The sequence below is a fragment of the Magallana gigas genome, chromosome 4, assembly GCF_963853765.1.
Source record: "Magallana gigas chromosome 4, xbMagGiga1.1, whole genome shotgun sequence".
NCBI classification, from domain to species: domain Eukaryota; kingdom Metazoa; phylum Mollusca; class Bivalvia; order Ostreida; family Ostreidae; genus Magallana; species Magallana gigas.
This window is the reverse complement of record NC_088856.1, coordinates 5343036-5362602: the sequence shown is the minus strand read 5'-3', so window position 1 is coordinate 5362602 and position 19567 is coordinate 5343036. Positions and strand designations below refer to the sequence as shown.

The 19567-nt window shown below is 31.6% G+C and overlaps 2 protein-coding genes and 1 long non-coding RNA gene across 3 annotated transcripts; 2 read left to right on the top strand and 1 right to left on the bottom strand.

Annotated features, from left to right (window-relative positions):
* Positions 1–1233: 1233 nt before the first annotated feature.
* LOC105349211 (techylectin-5A) lies at positions 1234–6187 on the bottom strand. The gene is made up of 7 exons (XM_066081013.1): positions 6054–6187; positions 3882–3953; positions 3383–3578; positions 2596–2732; positions 2201–2297; positions 1933–2097; positions 1234–1511 (listed from the first exon to the last, which is right to left on the bottom strand). Exons 3-7 carry the CDS (start codon positions 3492–3494, stop codon positions 1276–1278), a joined length of 747 nt encoding a protein of 248 aa, XP_065937085.1. The 5' UTR covers positions 3495–3578; positions 3882–3953; positions 6054–6187; the 3' UTR covers positions 1234–1275.
* Positions 3899–6094, top strand: LOC136274384 (uncharacterized). The gene is made up of 5 exons (XR_010712699.1): positions 3899–3965; positions 4465–4553; positions 5134–5358; positions 5580–5661; positions 6030–6094. It is a non-coding gene; the product is annotated as an uncharacterized lncRNA (long non-coding RNA).
* A 6238-nt stretch (positions 6188–12425) lies between the features above and the next one.
* LOC105349212 (uncharacterized) lies at positions 12426–18336 on the top strand. The gene is made up of 9 exons (XM_066083236.1): positions 12426–12487; positions 13761–13846; positions 14424–14648; positions 14888–14969; positions 15378–15442; positions 15546–15707; positions 16278–16362; positions 16474–16588; positions 17214–18336. Exons 3-9 carry the CDS (start codon positions 14591–14593, stop codon positions 17367–17369), a joined length of 723 nt encoding a protein of 240 aa, XP_065939308.1. The 5' UTR covers positions 12426–12487; positions 13761–13846; positions 14424–14590; the 3' UTR covers positions 17370–18336.
* The last annotated feature ends 1231 nt before the right edge of the window (positions 18337–19567 follow it).

Here is a 19567-nt window from a genome sequence, read left to right as displayed (position 1 = left end):
TGGAGATAAATTTCATAAATATATTTATAACATATATATTAATATATACAATAAAGTGTCCTAAAGAATTCGTTGGATTTTTTTGTTATCTTAAAGAAGTCCAGAAACTGCTCCAAATAAACAGAGCAGTACTAACAAGCCGTTAACTACGACCATTTTGTATGTAAAGGTCAAGGCCACCATAAGTTATTTATTCAGAAAAGTTGTATACGTTCGTGTAAGAAATGTTCATCCAAAGATTTTTTATTCACGTTATAATTATAAGTGAAATGACTGTTAGACTACATGTAAATAAACAAAATCTCAATCAATCATGCCTGCAGTTATGGATATCGAACATTTTAAGAGATTTTAAGACCAATGATGTGCATGAGAGATGAAAAAATAACAATAACAAATCGTCAACCATCTCAAAAATCCTTAAAAAGAAATCCAAATTCAAAGCAGAGCAATACTGACCTCCAAAACAATAGATTAGGATCAGGTGCCAAGCAGGAGTGAGCATCATCTGCTGACCGGGCACACCCGCTGTGCTCTTAATCGGGAAAAAACCCGGAAAAGTCAGTAGACAATTAGGTGTAAGGTATAAAGTTATTTTCGTAAGCTACTGTACACTCCGATATATGTATATGTAAAAATGAAAATCAAATTGTCAGTAGAATGTTTCAGAGTTTGTACAAAAAGAAAACGACATTGTCTATTTTATATAATTTGTCAATGACCGATTTAACAATGTCAAAGTCGCCTGATCTTCATTTCCGTGTACTTTAGCGAATAATAAAAACCATGCCAAGCTTTTCACGCGATACTATCAGCATAACTGCTGCAGATGAAGCAAACAACACCAACAAACATTTGACTACAACCATCTTTTATACGATGATTATAAGGAAGCACCATATAATTTAGGTCAAGGTCAACTAATGTTATGTTATATATACAAAAGATCCAAATACTTTAAAAAAGTAAGGCTCCTTACGATTTTTTATTCATCCTGTATGTCAAATCAATCAATTTTGATCACAATTATAAATTTTTCACAATGTCAAATGCACTTTGTATGTTAAAACATATAATAAAATTTTCTATCAAACTTTTTTTTAAATAAGGCTATATTTATTGTCTAAGTTGATGTACTTCCTGTAAATGAATAAATGGAAATCAAATTTACTGACATTCGAAAGATTTTAAGTAATAGTGTGTTTTAGTAAAATAAAACGAATAACACTGGCACTGTATTATTTATTTCAATTGACACTGGTAAATTAAACTCTGTTATAGTCGCCTTATCTTCATTTCTGTAAACTTCAGCGAGTAATTGTAACCATGCCAAGCTTTCCACTCGATACCGTCGGCAAAAGATGAGTGACTACCATTTAGGTAAATGCCGTTCAGATTGGCCGAATGGCAGTTTTTGTACCACCAGCCTCCCTTGTATTTAGCAGCACAAGAGTTTGAATCGTGGTCTTTGGTATAGAACTGGGCTCCATTATGTCCCGACATAGAATCCCCTTTCAAAACATTTTTTTAATGAAAATATTTGAAATAAAATTCATTCAAATTTTTTAATAACGCTTCAAAACAAAATACCAATTTATCTTTTCCCACAATTATCCAAATGTTGAAGCAAACCTGAATTAATACTTTTGAGTCATACGTTTCAATATTATATCTTTGATAACAAAACAACAAGCAAGTCGGAAGGAGAGATGTTTCATTGCTTTGAGATTAAAAATTACATACAAATTTTCGGGAGTGAGTGATGACCTCTCTGTAAAGCTCATACAGTCAGAAAATTTTGTTTTAAAATGAATGTCTAAATGCTCTGATTTGTATGTGCAAAGTAAGTAAGCAATTACTTTGCAAAATACATGTATGTTACCTTTTCTTTGATTAATATTTTCATGTGTTATGAACGATTGGCAATACAACCTGATGTCCCAATGTAGTCCTCAATTAAAAGCTGGAAGCCTTGATTTTCGTCCCCGATGGAAAATCGCCGGTAAACTGCATAGCGACTTTCCCCGGCAAAATCGGACATGTCAATTCGTAGTTCGTAGAATCCTTGACTGACGATTTCATATATGCGATGATTACCTTCAATAAAACTTACCAACATCTTCACCAGTAAATAAACATTAAATGGTCATTTCATTTCCATTGCCAGTAATTACCTTATTTTTGATGGATTTACACCTACCAAGCCAGAACTCATTAGAAAGGTTTCCAAAACCATATTTATAATCCACCCAGTTTCTGAAAAAGTCCTCCGAGCCATCCTGACGTCTTTGTATAACCTATCAAAGATTTTATCGTCTTTTTTTGTTAAAATATTCCTAAACTAAAGGTTTAAATGTTTTTAATTTAGTTAGTATGTTTTATTCTAAAAAAAATCAAAAATTTCGGTTTACCAATAAGATGTTTGAAAAGTAATTCAATATGTTATAGATAAACTAAAACGACTCCAAAAATAGGATATCTAAAACATACCTCTGTGAAACGAATAATCAAATCAATATAATGTTAGGTGCTTTGTAAGAGGCGATATTTTATGTTTTTGATCTGTTGTAATAAACAACTTGTGTTTGATATTACCGTCCATCCTCCTCCATCATTTTGCTGGTCACAATAGACGTTCAGTCGTCCGCCTTTCTGGGGATAGATGGTGTACAGTCCGTTTTGTCTATATCCCTCCCACAGGTAATCCTGACAGTCCCTGGGAGCAGGAAATACTGAAACAATCTAATATTTTATCTGCATTGCGTTGTTTTTCATTCAGTGGCTGTTTACTAATTGTTTGATACGCTTGAATTAAGAAACATATTTATCTGTAGAGTTCAATTCTAAAGTGGGAAAAGTATGTCGTATCTGCATTGCGTTGTTTTTCATTCAGTGGCTGTATACTAATTGTTTGATACGCTTAAATTAAGAAACATATTTATCTGTAGAGTTCAATTCTAAAGTGGGAAAAGTATGTCGTGTCTGCGTGTTATATAACCTACGTTATTATCAAGAGTATTTGGTCGTACACAATCCTAGTATCTCGTTCCATATCTGTTCTAATACAGATATACTATCAAAACTCTTATTTTGCAAAATGTTATTGAGACGACCTTCGACAGATATGGTTCATTCTTTTTGAACAAAAAATATCTGGTGTGACGTGGATAGCTATAAAAACATGTCAGCAACTTTAACTGATAAGATTATAATCGAAAAGCACAATTAAGTGCCAACTTAAATATAAAACTTTCTCTGCAATCAAATACTGCTTTTTCACTTAATCCAATAGTTTATATGAATATGTTTTCTCGCGATTAATATGAGGCAGAAATAAAGATTAAAACACAAAGTCAACAAAATACAGATATGGCAAGATTACCTGGAGCATGAGTTGGATGCGTTGTTACATGTTCATTCGTTGGATACAAAAGTAGTCCAAAAACCGATGGAAATAATGCAATAAAAACTACAGGGCGTCCAGTCACTACCATGTTGTCGATATACTGTTGTTGATAATAAGTGTACGCATTGGAATGTGTCCTATCTTTTAGGTCTGGGACAAAGGCTTATTATCTCTGTACAAGGAAAACAACAAACTCAAATTTATGCTTCCTTTGAACATTTTTAATAATTAAAAACCCCTGCATAATTGATTCTTGATAATGATTATTAATTACATGTACACAGTTTTTCAACCGGATATAATTCATCCTAAAATATACGACGAATGCCAATATAAACCCATACACATCGTTTTTGTTACAGATGTTTTAACAATACATCTGAGTAACATGTACATGTACTAAAAGTAAGTGAATACTAAGGTATTATTCTTATTTTCAGTTCATTATCAAGAAACTACAACCTTCAAAATTTACCTTGCATTTATTTTCAGTGTATCGAGGACTAAGTGTAATTCTCCTTTATGCTACTGTCTTGTGTATTGGGGGCTGTAATGGAAGGTAAGATGGTTTGAAAAACGAATCCTCACATAATTTACAAAATAACTATTACAAAGCAGACTTATTAAACATATAACAATCTTATTTTATTTTTTTTTTTGAATGCTTTTTAGATAGGATTTAATATATCATGTCTAAAATGTTTTTAATAAAAAAAATATTCAAATACCAAACTCGTCCTGTTTTGTTTATATCTTAGAATTACTACAACAGATAAACCAAACTCAGAAACTTCACAAACTAATTTTTACAGATTAAAAAGAAAACCTCTTAGAATAATACGACTATGTGTTGTCTGTGATTTTATTTTATTCTTTTTAATTTAAAAAATATTGTCAAGAAATAACAGAAACTGCCTTTTTTCCATCATTAACACAAAAACATTCATTATAGATGCAAACTGATTGGCAATCATCATAGAGACATTTCATTTATTACACATGTGGACAGAGACATGGTATGTGAGTTAAATACTAAACTAAAAACACTTATTTTTCAGCGCTACTTATAACCACACAGGAAAAAATGATGAAAACCAGAAAATCAACAGAATGACATTTTTAACAACATGGATTAATCAAACAGACAGTATGTTTTATGCATTAGTACTTGTGATCGAATATTTGAAATTATGTTTTATTAGGCAATATTTATGGACAAACTATTAGCTCTACATTCAATGTGTTTAGACGTTAATTCGACAAACACTTTTTTGATGTTCCATGTGGCTGGAAATGTTGTGAGCATAAAGGACCAAATACGGGTCCCGGGTGAAATATTGTTGTTAGTAATGTCAACTGTCAAATTTTCAATTCGAAAGATCAAAGAAAACATATCAAATTTTTACATATACAGTTTTTCATATCGAGTTACTGATTTTTAGAGAGGAAACATACATATTTTGTTAAGTAAATATAAGTGCATATGTTTTCATCTAGAACAATATGCTTCCGCGTCAGTATTTGTTTTCATTATGATGTAAGCAAGGACTTCTCTCTCTCTCTCTCTCTCTCTCTCTCTCTCTCTCTCTCTCTCTCTCTCTCTCTCTCTCTCTCTCTCTCTGGAATTGGGTTATATGGGGATGTCTAAACGGTCTAGACACTTCAAATATTAATAGAATCAAATATTCATTGTGGTAATATTTTATCTTCATTTTCCTTACATCTAGATCACAAACAAACACACTTGTTGGAATGCCTAAACAACAAGACTTGTCCAGTGAAAGTGATAAGAAATGACATAAATACATGTTTGTGTACAACCGATGTGTGCGCCAAAATCAAATGTAATGGTTCTGGAAAAAGTTCCCATTTAACCATCAATTGTAAGAATGAGATGGTTCTTGTAAATCATGTGGATTGCTCTGTTTTTGTTGTGATCGACGATCTTTCATGTAAGTAAATTAAATAACATTACAAAAATATGAATAGAAAATAAGAAGTAATCTATCTATCGATCGATCAATCTATCTCTATTTCTCTCTCTCTCTCTTTCTCTCTCTCTCTCTCTCTCTCTCTCTCTCTCTCTCTCTCTCTCTCTCTCTCTCTCTCTCTCTCTCTCTCTCTTAATAGAATTATAGTTTAATTATAAAATTATTTGTTTGTCCAAATATAGATGGGCCTATAAGAAAATACATTTGTACATCATGCAGCAGAAAAATGTTTTCCATTGAAGAAATTCGATTGCAAGGAATAGTGTAAGAATTTTGCACCTTTTTCATCTTCTATTCATGAAACGTTTATTTACTTGTTTATATTAAAAAAAAAAAAAAAAAAAAAAAAAAAAACATGTTCTGCAATAAATCGAAGATTTTGTAGATATACATTGTATTGATTCGTGAATTTTGATAATCAACAAGTTGATAAAATTGAGATGAAAAGAAAAGTCCAAAAAGCTCAAAAGATATTACCGGACACGGGCTATACGTGTTAAAAATGCTTATGCATACAAAAGTTATTGCTTATTCTTAATTAAAATGCAATTAGTTTTAAAAAAGTCAATAAAGCAAAACTACATACATAAACACGCTGGTATTTGTAATATCTATATGTAAGGGTTTTATAGATTATCAGATTGGGACACACTTACCACTGTAAATTTAGGAGAACGAGATGATATGAAATCGCATGGTATGTACATCTTGGTCACATCATGTGCAAACGAACTTCAAATTCCAATGGTGGCCTAGTAGAAAGAGAATTAAAATGAAACAAATTTTATTTTTAGATTCATCAGAAGGAGTTTTTGATGCTTTTCGAGATTGTAGCGATAGTGCATATATAACTGCATTTTCTACAATGAGAAAATCAGTATTATACTTCTGTGTCACTGGAAATTGCCAGAATCTTTGTATCATATCCAAAGGTAAAGTAAGGATTCAGAGCAGTCAAAAAACTATTTGGCATTCAGTGTTCTCCAAGTAAATATTTTGGAATACTTTTTAAGTGAAGTACATGTATTCTTAGTCGTCTTAAGAGCAAGCTGTTTGTAGTCGTTTTTTTCTATCTCATTCGTAGGACCACTCCATATAATTGAAGTTTAGTAGAAAAGCAAGCTTTGATATTCGGTCATCAAAATCGGTCATGTCAATTCGTAGTTCGTAAAATCATTGACTGACAATTTTATTCGATGATTTCCTACGATAAATCATCATATCCAGTTTAGAAACATTAAATGACCATTTTATTTTCGTTGCCATTATTACCTTATTTTTGATGGATTTACACGTACCAAGCCAGACTATTAGAAAATAGAAATCTATTTTATTTAATGCCTGTCCTCCATAAAAAATGACAATTGAATAGTAATCCTCATTGTCATTTAAATCATTAAATCATTATCATTCGGCTGAGAAAATCATCTCTAGATACCAAGTTGTAAACAGTCTTTAAATAATTTGAATGATATGGATGCATGATATTGATTCGTTTCAAGAAGTGACTGTACGAAGTAAACGAACATCAAACTTATATTCAAATCTTATAATTATAATGAGGAATATTTTACTTAATAATACATATTTTGAAAAGAACTTATCACGTTTCTCTGGAAACTATATCAGCAATAAATATTTCTGATAGTAACATCTGTTTATAGGATAGTTCGTAACGCTTCTGCTATCGTACATTGTTTACCACGTTTGTAAAATTTTAGGTACGATATACTAGTAAGTACATTACTATCAAATCAAAAATAAGATATTAATAATTCCGTGAATAAAAGAAAATAATTATGACATCATACGCTATAAAACACTTTTTCTATGTAAAAAAATAATAAATAGAAAAAATCCGCGTTGAATATATATACTCAGGGCACTCCTGGTTTGCCTTGCTTCTTGAAATGGTACCAAAAGAATTCCACAAACTGCTGCATATGAAGCCAACAACACCAACAAGCAGCTGACTACAACCATCTTGTATACGATGATTGAAGGAAAGTACCATATCATTGGGGTAAAGGTCAACTAATGTTATGTTACATATACAAAAGATCCGAATACTTTCAAGAAGTAAGGCTTATTCATCCTGTATGTCAAATCAATCAATTTTGATTGTAATTATTAATTTTTCACAACGTCAAATACACTTGCGATTTTCAAACATTGAGATTTCGTCCGTAAGTAATTTGGGTATATTTATTGTCTAAGTTAATATACATCCTGTTAATGAATAAAATTGCTTACACTCGAAAGATTTTAAGTAATACTGTGCTTTTAGTAAAAAAGAAAAAAAGAAAAAAGGAATAACACTGGCATAGATATTTATTAATTAATCTTTATTTATTTACATTGACAGTGATAAATTAAACGCTGTTATAGTCGCTTAATCTTCATTTCTGTAAACTTCAGCGAGTAATTGTTATCATGCCAAGCTTTCCACTCGATACCGTCGGCAAAAGATGAGTGTCTTCCATTTAGGTAAATGCCGTTCAGATTGGCCTCATGGCAGTTTGTGTACCACCAGCCTCCCTTGTATTGAGCAGCACAAGAGTTTGAATCGTGGTCTTTGGTGTAGAACTTGGCTCAATTATGTCCCGACATAGAATCCCCTTTAAAACCATTTAATGAAAATATTGAAAGTAAAATTCATTCAGAGCTTTTAATGTCGCTACAAAACAAAAATCACTCTATCTTTGCCCATAATAACCTCAAATGTTGAAGCATACCTGAATTAATACGTTTGAGTCACATGTTACAATGTTAAATCTTTGATAACATAACAACAAGCAAATTGCAAGACAACATGTTTCATTGATTGGAAATTGAAGATTATATGCACATTTTCGGGAGCAAGTGGTAACTTTATTAAATAATAGTAACTAATACATTCAGAAAAAAAATTTAAAATTAAAAAAAAAAATCTTATTGCTTTGTTTTTTATAGGCAAAGTAGGCAGATACTTTGGAAAGTATTGGTATGTTTGTTTCTCTATGATTAACATTTTAATTTTTTTAGGGATGATGGGCAATACAACCTGCCGTCCCAATGTAGTCCTCAATTAAAAGCTTGAAGCCTTGCTTTTCGTCTCCGATTAAAAATCGACGGTAAATTGCATAGCGACTGTCTGCGGCAAAATCGGACATGGCCATGCTACCTTGACCAACTTGTCATCCTTCCCGAGGAATTGATAATTACAGGTGATCTTAACTTTCACGTTGATGATCCAAACAACATCGATGCAGGAAGGTTTCTGAGAATTTTGGATGAGCATGGGTTAACGCAGCACGTGAAAGGAGCTACTCATGTCCATGGTCACACCTTGGACTTGATTATCACGCGAAACAGCAGTCACATCCTTAGTAGTGTGCCTACAATCCAAGACCCTGTCTTCTGTGATAACAACAGCAATGCTGGAGGTGACCATTTTGCCGTAAGCGTTCAGTTACTAGTACATATATCCAAACCTTTAAAAGAATGCAAAACCATAACTTTCCGCAAACTCCGTAAGATCCATATATCAAAATTTAGAAATGACTTAACATCATTGCACAAGCTTCATGATCTCAACAGGTCCTTGGGTGTACTAGTTAAATGTTACGATCATGAATTGCGCACTCTCTTGAATCAACATGCTCCTGAGAAATCCAAAACTGTAACAAGACATTCAAACACAACATGGTATAACGATGAACTTCGAATGGCAAAGCGAGACCATGACAATGAAGTTCTGAAGAACCACCGCCCAGTTTCCAACCTGTCCTTCCTATCTTAAATCCTGGAAAAGGTAGTCAATGCACGACTTGAGCATCATCTTGTGTCAAACAATCTGCAAGACACATACCAGTCTGCATATCGGGTATATCACTCTACAGAGACGGCTCTTTTAAAGGTACACCATGATATTGTGACAGCGCTAGACTCCAACTCATGCGCTGTTCTTTTGATGTTGGATCTGTCAGCTGCTTTTGATGTAATTGATGTAAGCGTCTTAAATTTTCCTATGGAATAGGCGGCGACGCTCTGGCGTGGATTGAATCTTATCTCACCAATAGATATCAGCGAGTTGCGGTCCTTTTGTCTACGTCGGCTGCTTTCCAACTTAATTATGGTGTACCACAGGGGTCAGTTCTAGGGCCAAAGCTCTACTGTATGTTCTTCAAACCCATATGTGAGATTTGTCGCAAGCATGGAATGTCTTTCCACAGCTATGCTGTTGTCAAACCAAGCCTGGCATGGGAGACAATAACACGTAGACTTCAGGCATGCCTTTCAGATATCAGTGATTGGATGAAGACCAATATACTTAAATTAAATCAAGACAAAACAGAACTTATTATTTTTTCTCCTAAAAACAGACTTGGTCCATTTGAAAACTGCAAAATAAACTTTGACGGTCAGATTATTGATACAGCTTCCTGCGTTTGAAACCTTGGGGTGCTCTTTGACCGGACGTTGACTTTACGTGACCAAATTAGTTCTATTTCTAAACAGTGTTTCTACCAACTTCGAAATATTGGTCGAATTCGTAAACTCATTTCGGAAAATGCTTGCAAAACGTTAGTGTGCTCCCTTGGCACATCAAAGCTTGATTATGGAAATGCATTGCTGTATGGGTTGATCTCCAGCTCCTTGTCAAAGCTACAGAGAATTCAAAATACAGCTGCCAGAATAATAATAAGAACCAAGAAGCATGATCATATCACACCGGTGCTGATTGCTCTTCATTGGTTGCCAGTGGAATTTCGAATTCAATACAAACTAGTTTTGACTGTTTTCAAGGCGTTGCAAGAGAAGTAACCGGCATACATTCAGAACCTTGTTGATGTATATATTCCATCAAGATCACTTCGATCAGAGAACTCGAGATTTCTGGTTAAGCCCGATGCACGTACCAAATTTTATGGAAATCGGCCATTCGATGTCAGTGCAGCTGAACTCTGGAATTCTGGAACAATCTTCCCGCAGTTTTAAGACTCGAAGAAAATCTGACTAGTTTTAAAAAGTTACTCAAGACACATCTTTTTAAATTAGCGTTTTATAACTGACCCTTTCATCAGTTTAATTAGATCTTCAGTCTTTAATCTGTGCTGAAAATGTTTTATGAATATTTTAAAAACTGTTTAGCCTATTTTCTATATGTAGACCTCTTTTTATAGATTTATATGCCTATACTAACAATTTTATTTGTGTATGCTCGTTGTGTAGTTTTAACTTGTTATGTAAAGCGCTTTAGAGTAATTTTATTATATTTAGCGCTATATAAATGTTATAATAATAATAATGTCAATTTGTAGTTCGTAGAATCTTTGATTGACAATTTCATATATGCGATGATTACCTTCAATAAAACTTACCAACGTCATTTCTTGTGAATAAACATTAAATGGCCATTTCGTTTGCATTGCCAGTAATGACCTTATTTTTTAAATTTTAAAAAGCCAGAACTCGTTAAAAAGGTTTCCAAAACCATATTTATAATCCACCCAGTTTCTGAAAAAGTCCTCCGAGCCATTCTGTCGTCGTTGTATAACCGATCAAAGATTTAATTGTCGTTTTCATTAAAATCTTAATAAACTGAACGTTGTTAACAAAGTAGGTAACTTTTATTAAAATATATCTCAAAATTTTTGTTTATTAGAAAGATGTATTAAATCTAATCCAATATGGTATCGAATAAAATAAAAGTAAACGTCTCTAAACATTAGATATCTATACCATACCTCTGTAAAACGAATAGTCAAATCTATATAATGTTCAGTATTTTGTTTCAGGTGATATTTTGTGTTTGTGATCTGTTGTAATAAATAACTTTGTCTGATATTACCATCCACCCTCCTCCATCAGTTTGCTGGTCACAGTAAACATTTAGTCGTCCGCCTTTCTGGAGATAGATGGTATACAGTACATTTTTACTATATCCCTCCCACAGATAATCCTGACAGTCCCTGGGGGCCGGAAATACAAGAACAATTATATGTTTCATCTGCATTGCTGTACACTTTTTGTTTGATACGCTTAATTTTAGAAACTTATTTAATTTTTAGAATACAATTTTAAAGTGGGAATATTATGTCGTGTCTGCGTCTTAGATAATCTATGCTATTATCAGGAGTAGTTTGTCGTACACAATCCTAGCATCTCGTTCCATATCAGTTCTAGTACAGATATATTATCAAAACTCTTATTTTGCTTAATATCATTGAGACGAGCTTCGACGGATGTGTTTCATTTTTTTAACAAAAAATATCTGGTTTGACGTGGATATTTATCATAAACATGTCACTTACTTTAACTGATAAGATAATTATCGAAAAGCGCATTAAATTGCCAACTTAAATATAACACTCTCTCTGCAATCAAATACTGCGTTTTCACTTATTAACTAGCTTAGATAAATATGTTTTGTCGCAAATAATATGACGCAGAAATAAAGATTTTTTTTTAAAGACGGAGTCAAAAAATACAGATCTGGCACGATTATAGGAGCATTAGTTGGATGCATTGTTAAATGTTCATTCGTGGGATACAAAAGTAGTCCAAAAACCGATGGAAATAATGCAACAAGAAATGAAAGACGTCTAGCTACTACTATGTTGTCGATGTACTGTTATTGGTAGAAACTGCGCACGTCAATGTGTCCTATCTTTTAGGTCTCGAACAAATGCATATTTATCTATGTACAAGGAAATATCAAACTCATATATTTATGATCCAGTTTGTCGAATGTTATTTATGTTTCCTTTGAATATTTTTTATAATTAAACGCCCTGCATAATTGACTCTTGATATAATTTTTCATTATATGTACACAGTTTTTCAACCGGATATAATTTATCCTAAAATATACGACGGGTGCCAATATAAACCCATACACATCGTTTCTGTTACAGCTGTTTTAACCATACATCTGAATAACGTGTGCATGTACTGCAAGTAAGTGAATAATAAGCTATCATTCTTATTTTCAGTTCATTATCAAAAAATCACAACCTTCAAAATAAATCTTACATTTATTTTCAGTGCACCGTAGTGTAATCTTCATTTATGCTACTATCTTGTGTATTGGGGACTGTAATGGAAGGTAAGATAGTTAGAAAAAAGATTTCTTGTATAATTTACAAAATCACTATTACAAAGCATACTTAGCTCAACATATAACAATTTTTATTTTATTTTAAATCTCATTATAGATAGCATTTCATATATTATGACAAAGTTTTTAAATTAAAAAAAAAAATTCAAATACCAAACTCGTACTGTTTTGTTTTTATCTTAGAATTACTGCAGCAGATAAGCCACTCACATAAACTTCACAGATTAAAAAGGAAAACTCTTAGTATTATACGACGCTGTTCTGTCTATGATTTTATTTTATTAGTCCCCTACCGGTTTCAACGGAGGCGACTACAGCTTTCATCTGCGCCCGTCCTACCGTCTGTCTGTCCCACTTCAGTTTTCCACACTTTTTTTTTATGCGTTTGAGGAATAATCTGAAATTTACTGAACAGCTTCAAAATGTCAAACTTCACATAAAGTTTACACTTTTGTAGCGTCTGGTTGACATATTTTCAAGAAAAATTAATTTTTTATATTCCAATTTTTTTTTTAAGTTTGGGTTCGTTATCGGGTTCAGTGTGTATTGAATAAACGAGGCAAGTATGTAGTCAGTAATAATATCGTGCATTACTAGCACCATTTTTTATTTTTCTAACAAACAAATAAGTTCTGTAAAATAGTGTCAAGCATTGTGTTGTAAATCGACAGGGTTTTTTGTATTATTACAATCGGGTTCGTTGTCGGGTTGGTCTGTTGATTCGGGGTATAGAAGACGGTAAGAAATGTTATTCTGCATAACAGTGCATTGTTTTCACAAATTACTACTAGCAAATACTTGATGGACTTGGCGAAATTACAGGAGATAAAATAAAGAGTAATATTTTACCCATTTTTTATTTAATTTCTATATCAAGTATGTAGTTTCAATTCCCTCTGTTCTTTTATCTCTGATTAAAGCATAACATCCCGTTTATAATACATGTAGTTTTGAAATAGATGCATTGCTTCGAAGCTTTCGTAGAATAATACAAACCGGTAGGGGACGTGTATTGCTTATGCAATACTCTCAGAATGCTTGTTTTATTCACTTTTTTAAAAAGTTGTCAAGAAATACAAGAAATTGCCTTGTTCTAGCATTAACACAAAACACTCATTAAAAATGCAAACTTATTGCCAATCATCGTAGTGATATTTCATTTATTAAACAAGTAGACAAAGAGATGGTATGTGAGTTAAATACGAAACTAATTTTTTTCTATTACGACACATCAATGCCTAAAGGATACTTATTTTTTCAGCGCTACTAATGGCTCAAGAAAAACTTATGAAAACCAGGAAATCAACAGAATATCATTCTTAACAACATGGATAAATCAGACTGACAGTATGTTTTGTGTATTAGTACTTATGATCGATTTTTGGAAATTATGTTTTATTAGGCAATATTTACGGGCAAACTATTAGCTCTAAATTCAATGTGTTTAGACGTTCATTCAACAAATACTTTTTTGATCGTCCTTGTCGCTGAAAAGGTTGTAAACATTACGGACCAAATACATGTCCCGGTTGAAATATGTTTTCTTAAAATGTCAATTGTTTATTGTTCAATTCGAAAGATCAAATAAAGCAGGTCAACATTTACATCTAAAGCTTATCTAGAATTCGTATCGAGTTACTGATTTATAGAGAGGAAACATACATGTTTGTTTAGTGGATATTTGTGCATATTTTTAACCCAGCACAATTATCTTCCGCATCAGTATGTTATTTTCATTATGATGTAAGCAATGGTATTCTCTCTCTCTCTCTCTCTCTCTCTCTCTCTCTCTCTCTCTCTCTCTCTCTCTATCTATCTGGGTGTGGGTTATATGGGGATGTCTAAACGGTCTAGACACTTCAGTAATTAATAGAATCAAATATTTAGTGTGGTAATATTTTATCTAAATCTACCTTACATCTAGATCACAAACAAACACACTTGTTGGAATGCCTAAACAACAAGACTTGTCCAGTGAAAGTGATAAGAAATGACATAAATACATGTTTGTGTACAACCGATGTGTGCGCCAAAATCGAATGTAATGGTTCTGGAATAGGTTCCCATTTATCCATCAATTGTAAGATTGAGATGGTTTTTGTAAATCATGTGGATTGTTCTGTTTTTGTTGTGATCGACGACCTTTCAAGTAAGTAAATTAAATAATATTACACGGATATGAAGAGAAAATTTAAAATAATATTTCGTATCTATCTATCTATCTATCTATCTATCTATCTATCTATCTATCTATCTATCTATCTATCTATCTATCTATCTATCTATTTATCTACCTATCTACCTATCTACCTATCTATCTATCTATCTATCTATTTGAATAATAGAATTATATCTTAATTATAGAATTATATATGTGTGCAATTATAGATGGGCCTATCAGAAAATACATCAGTACATCATGCAGCAGAAAAATGTTTTCCATTAAAGAAATTAGATTGCAGGCAATAGTGTAAGACATCAGTCTTCACTTTTTTCATCGTCTATTCTATTTATCAAACGTTTATTTAATTTTTAATTTTTTTTTCAAACAAAAACACATTACGCAGTAAATTGTAGATTTTATTGGTAATCGTTGTATGGATTCATGATTTTGATTATCAACAAGTTGATAAAATTGAGATTAAAAGAAAAGTCCAAAAAAGATCAGTTTGAACAAAAGATATTACCTGACACGGGCTATATGGGATTTGATCATATGATCAACCCGTGTTAAAATCTCCATATGCATACAAAAGTTATTCCTTATTCTTAATTAAAATGCAATCAGTTTAAAAAGAAACATGCAATAAAGCAAAACATAACATATATAAACACGCTGATATTTGTCTTAAACAGTTTATATGTAGGTGTTTTGTAGATTATCAGATTGGAACACACTAGTCACTGTTAATTTTGGACAACGAGATGATATGAAATCGCACGGTATGTACATTTTTGTCAGATCATGTGCGACAGAACACCAAATTCCAAAGGTGTCCTATTAGAAAGAGAGTTAAAATGAAACAAATTTTTTTTTTGATTTCAGGAGGCGTTTTTGATGCTTTTCGAAATTGTAGCGATAGTGCAGATATGACTGCATTTTCTACAGTGAGAAAATCAGTATTATACTTGTGTGTCACTGGAAATTGCAAGAATCTTTGTATCATATCCAAATGTAAAGACGGGATACAGAGTAACGAAAGAAACAGTAAATACCTTGGAATACTTTTAAAGTGAAGTACATTTATTCTTGTTGTCGTAATAGCAAGCTTTTCGGTGTTGTTTTTACTATCTCATTCATTGGAACATTCCTATTACAGAAGTTTAGTAGAAAAACAAGCTTTGGTATTCTAATCTACGTTAATTATGACATTGTTTTTAAAACTACATTTCTAACTAAATCCCGCTATTTATTTATTCAGTTGGTCTATATTTTGGTGTCGGCAACTTTTTTAAATGGAATCTTAAAAACAGACAAAAAATAGCGTTTTGTCTGTTTACTTTTAGATCGTAATAACAAACAGAAAATAATTGCAATCTTCCTAATTCCAAGAATATCTCGACTAATACATAAACAATATGGGGATTTTTGGTCATGATCAAATAGACAATAATCTACAATCTAAGGTTTTATCAACATTTAAATTTATAACAAATGACAAATTTTCTCTAAATTTTTACCGGTAGATTTACTGTAAAAGAACACCTAGTATAAGGTTGGTATGATGTATATTCTAATCTGTCGAATCAATCATTATATTTTATTTCCGATGTTTAGAAGAAATCGCCTTTGTCATCTCTGGAATATTAGTTTTTGTTGGAACTATAGGATTTTTGATGGGAGTGAAACGTTCAAGACATAGGTATACTTATATTTTTCATGCTATGTTTTTATTGAAAAAAAAAATAAATAGACATTTATTATTCATAGAAATTCAATACAAATACATAAACAATACATTCTTTTTTTTCAGAAAAGCGAAACTTCAAATTACCAGAGAGGTATCACGTCAACATCATCCCCATAATTCAGCACTGAGTGCAGATATCAATATTAGTGAACCACCTCTAAGCAGCGGAGCACAAGAGGTTAAAAAGATTTATTCATTATATTATTCATAATTATGTTTATTTTTTCATAAAAATAAATGTTTTGTTTCTTTTCTCCAAACGTTTTTCATTTGTGGAGTCTGATTATTTTTCTTTTCTTTTATCTATTATCTATTAACTATTATCTGCATACTGCACTGAAACACGATGCGACTAAAAGCATTCTATTTAGACTTAATCGACTGAAAAAGAGCAAACAGATATATAACATGTGTACCAACTCCTTTCTGTATTCAACATACTCAAGACATTGGGATTTTTTGAATAAGTTCATAAAATAATAAGTAAAAGAGTGGATTTATTTTTTTGACTTGATATGGATTGGAATGCGAGAGTTTTGTAATTTTTAGGGGGGGGGGGGTGAGAAATTTGCATAAGCACTAAACCGCTTTGTTGCTTTTATCTTTTTTTTTAAAGCTAAGCATATCTGTCCTTTTTGTAAAATATATCTCTAAACGAATACCTACTAGAATATATAATTATATTTCACCACAAGTATGTTATTTTCCAAATCTCACTTTTCCAGTTTTGCTTATCTTAACTTTCACCAACATTATAATTTATCATGAAAATGATATATAAATGTATATTTACTTTATCATAGGTGGAAGAAGAAAATCTATTAGAAAGTTTAGAGCTAGAAAACATTATGTCCACAAGAGTTACTTCAACCGACTGTTTGGTTCCTAACATCACCAGTAGACACAATCTGGACGATGTCTATAATAGTTACAATGTCTTAGAACCAAATTACGGATAAGAGGAGGTTCTTAAACCAGTTATTTTGATTAAGAGAAGCACGAAGTATGGAATATAGAAAAAAAATAAAACAAAACTATAAAATTTAATATGTCTTAATGAAAGCATTTATCGAATGGAATATCAGTAAACTTAAGCATTGAATTTCTTTTTTATTTCACTGAAGGAACGGAAAATAAACAATCGATATTGAGATGTTTCATTGGTCTTTATTTGGATGATTTTGTGCTTAGATTTCTATTTTGCCATACAACGAAACGTTATAATTCAGTATATTAGAAGGAAGTTTTATAAGTCGAAAAATGTATATTGTTTATTTACAAAACTGTTAATTATGCAACTCTGTATTTAAAAATTGGCTCTTATATTGTGCACTACGTTGAATGCATAATTTTTCAGTGCATTGTCCAATAAGTGAAATTATCTGTGTAGAGATGGAACACTTTGCATAAATACATACTTACGTATAGGGTTTTTACATACCAAACGTATCACTTACAAAATATAGTCAATTATAATTTCCCTATGATTTTTTAATCAAATTCATTTATTTTCCATTGAAAAATTAAAACAACATCAAAGTTCTTTTTTCAAAAAGCATCTAATTGTGAAAAAAATATAACATTTTCGTATTATTTTGTTCGTTATACTATTTTTTATTTGTTTTTACTTGACGTGTCTTTTTAGCTGTTATACATAATTAAAAAAAATACTGTGGTTACATCAATTTTCGTGGATATTCTGAAAAACCACAGTTTCAAGGATATGTAAATTATTAAATATTAGTTGAAATTGAACTTCAATAAACATTTAAATTTGGGGATCAACTTAACAACGAAATCTACGAAAATTGGTATTCAACGATTATTGATGAAACCACAGTAATAAATTTTGCATAGATTCATTTAAATGATAAGAATGATTTTCTTGTGTATATTTACATGTTTATAAAAATAAACTGCATAAAAACAATTATAATATCATATAATTTACAACTTAAGTGAAGGATTATATCCCATAACATATGTAACATATGCCATCGGCCATTTTGTAGATTGAATAATGAAGAAAAAACTAACATGATTTTGAATATTTTAAAATGAGAGTGAGGAAAACTTACCAATACTGATTCGTGGCATTGAAACAGTCAATTTTGTTCATTTATATGAATAAAATAAGAATACAATGGTTTGATTCCAGTACAAAAGAGAATATGTTAATGAAAAAATTAAGACTTGTATACATATAACGTGCATTGTTTATTGCTAGAATTTCCCAAAAGGGAAACTTGACAATCATAAATACCATTCGTTGGAAATACAACTTAAAAATAATGCATTTGCATAAATCAAAGGTAGTTGCATGTATATAGTCACGTCGAACACACTTACCGAATTGTATGTGACACGCTTGGTACAGAGGAACATCATTATAAAAGGTTATGCAGGTTAATAATACATAAACATTACCAGTTTATGATAGGGGAGACTACCTGTACATTTTATGTCAATATAGGGGTCGTATATCACATCTTCCTTTACCATGTACAGTAAACTTGAAACTTCGATTGCACTACAACTTTACTTTAAGTTCGAAGCCAGCCCATGCAATTCCGTGGTTTATAATAAACTCATTACTGGTAAACTTGGTTAGGTATTAGCATGTATTCAATATTGTTTTTATGTAAGTATTCTACAAGAAAAAAAAAACATGTTCCTTATAATGGTTTGCAAAAAAAAATATGTTAAGCTATAAAAGCGAATCAAGTAGTAATTGCACAATGTATGTGTTGTTTTTACTTATATACACTGAACCAAAGTTCTAGATTTCAATCAATATAAGTTATTGATAATGTGAAATAAACACATTCTTTTGTCTTATATCCATCTAACTCTCGGGTGGTTAAGAACGGTGAAGCTATCCTAATTATTGGCTGCTACCTGATACCTGGGCCATTGCTGGATATCATAAACACTTCACTTAAGCTTAGTTAAGCTTTCCCCAGGGATTTCGGATTGTTGGCGGTTGTCGATGGAAATAATGATTCTGTAACTCTAACTATTAATACGGATTAACAAATATTTAAACAATTTCAAGATCGAAATGAAAAGTAGATTTAAAGTGAGTAACACATATCGTACAACAACCCAGATACCATGATTCCAAGGTATCTGGTGTTTATCCTTAATATTTCTTAAG

Bases quoted from the DNA above. Each gene is read 5' to 3' on its own strand.
- LOC105349211 (XM_066081013.1), bottom strand. From the start codon at position 3,494: ATGGTAGTGACTGGACGCCCTGTAGTTTTTATTGCATTATTTCCATCG. The intron at 2,733-3,382 runs GTAATCTTGCCA...AGATTGTTTCAG, and splicing joins GCATCCAACTCATGCTCCAG to TATTTCCTGCTCCCAGGGAC. The intron at 1,512-1,932 runs GTTGTATTGCCA...ATGTTTTGAAAG, and splicing joins GGACTACATTGGGACATCAG to GGGATTCTATGTCGGGACAT.
- LOC105349212 (XM_066083236.1), top strand. From the start codon at position 14,591: ATGGTTTTTGTAAATCATGTGGATTGTTCTGTTTTTGTTGTGATCGAC. The intron at 14,649-14,887 runs GTAAGTAAATTA...GTGCAATTATAG, and splicing joins TGTGATCGACGACCTTTCAA to ATGGGCCTATCAGAAAATAC. The intron at 14,970-15,377 runs GTAAGACATCAG...GGTGTTTTGTAG, and splicing joins ATTAGATTGCAGGCAATAGT to ATTATCAGATTGGAACACAC.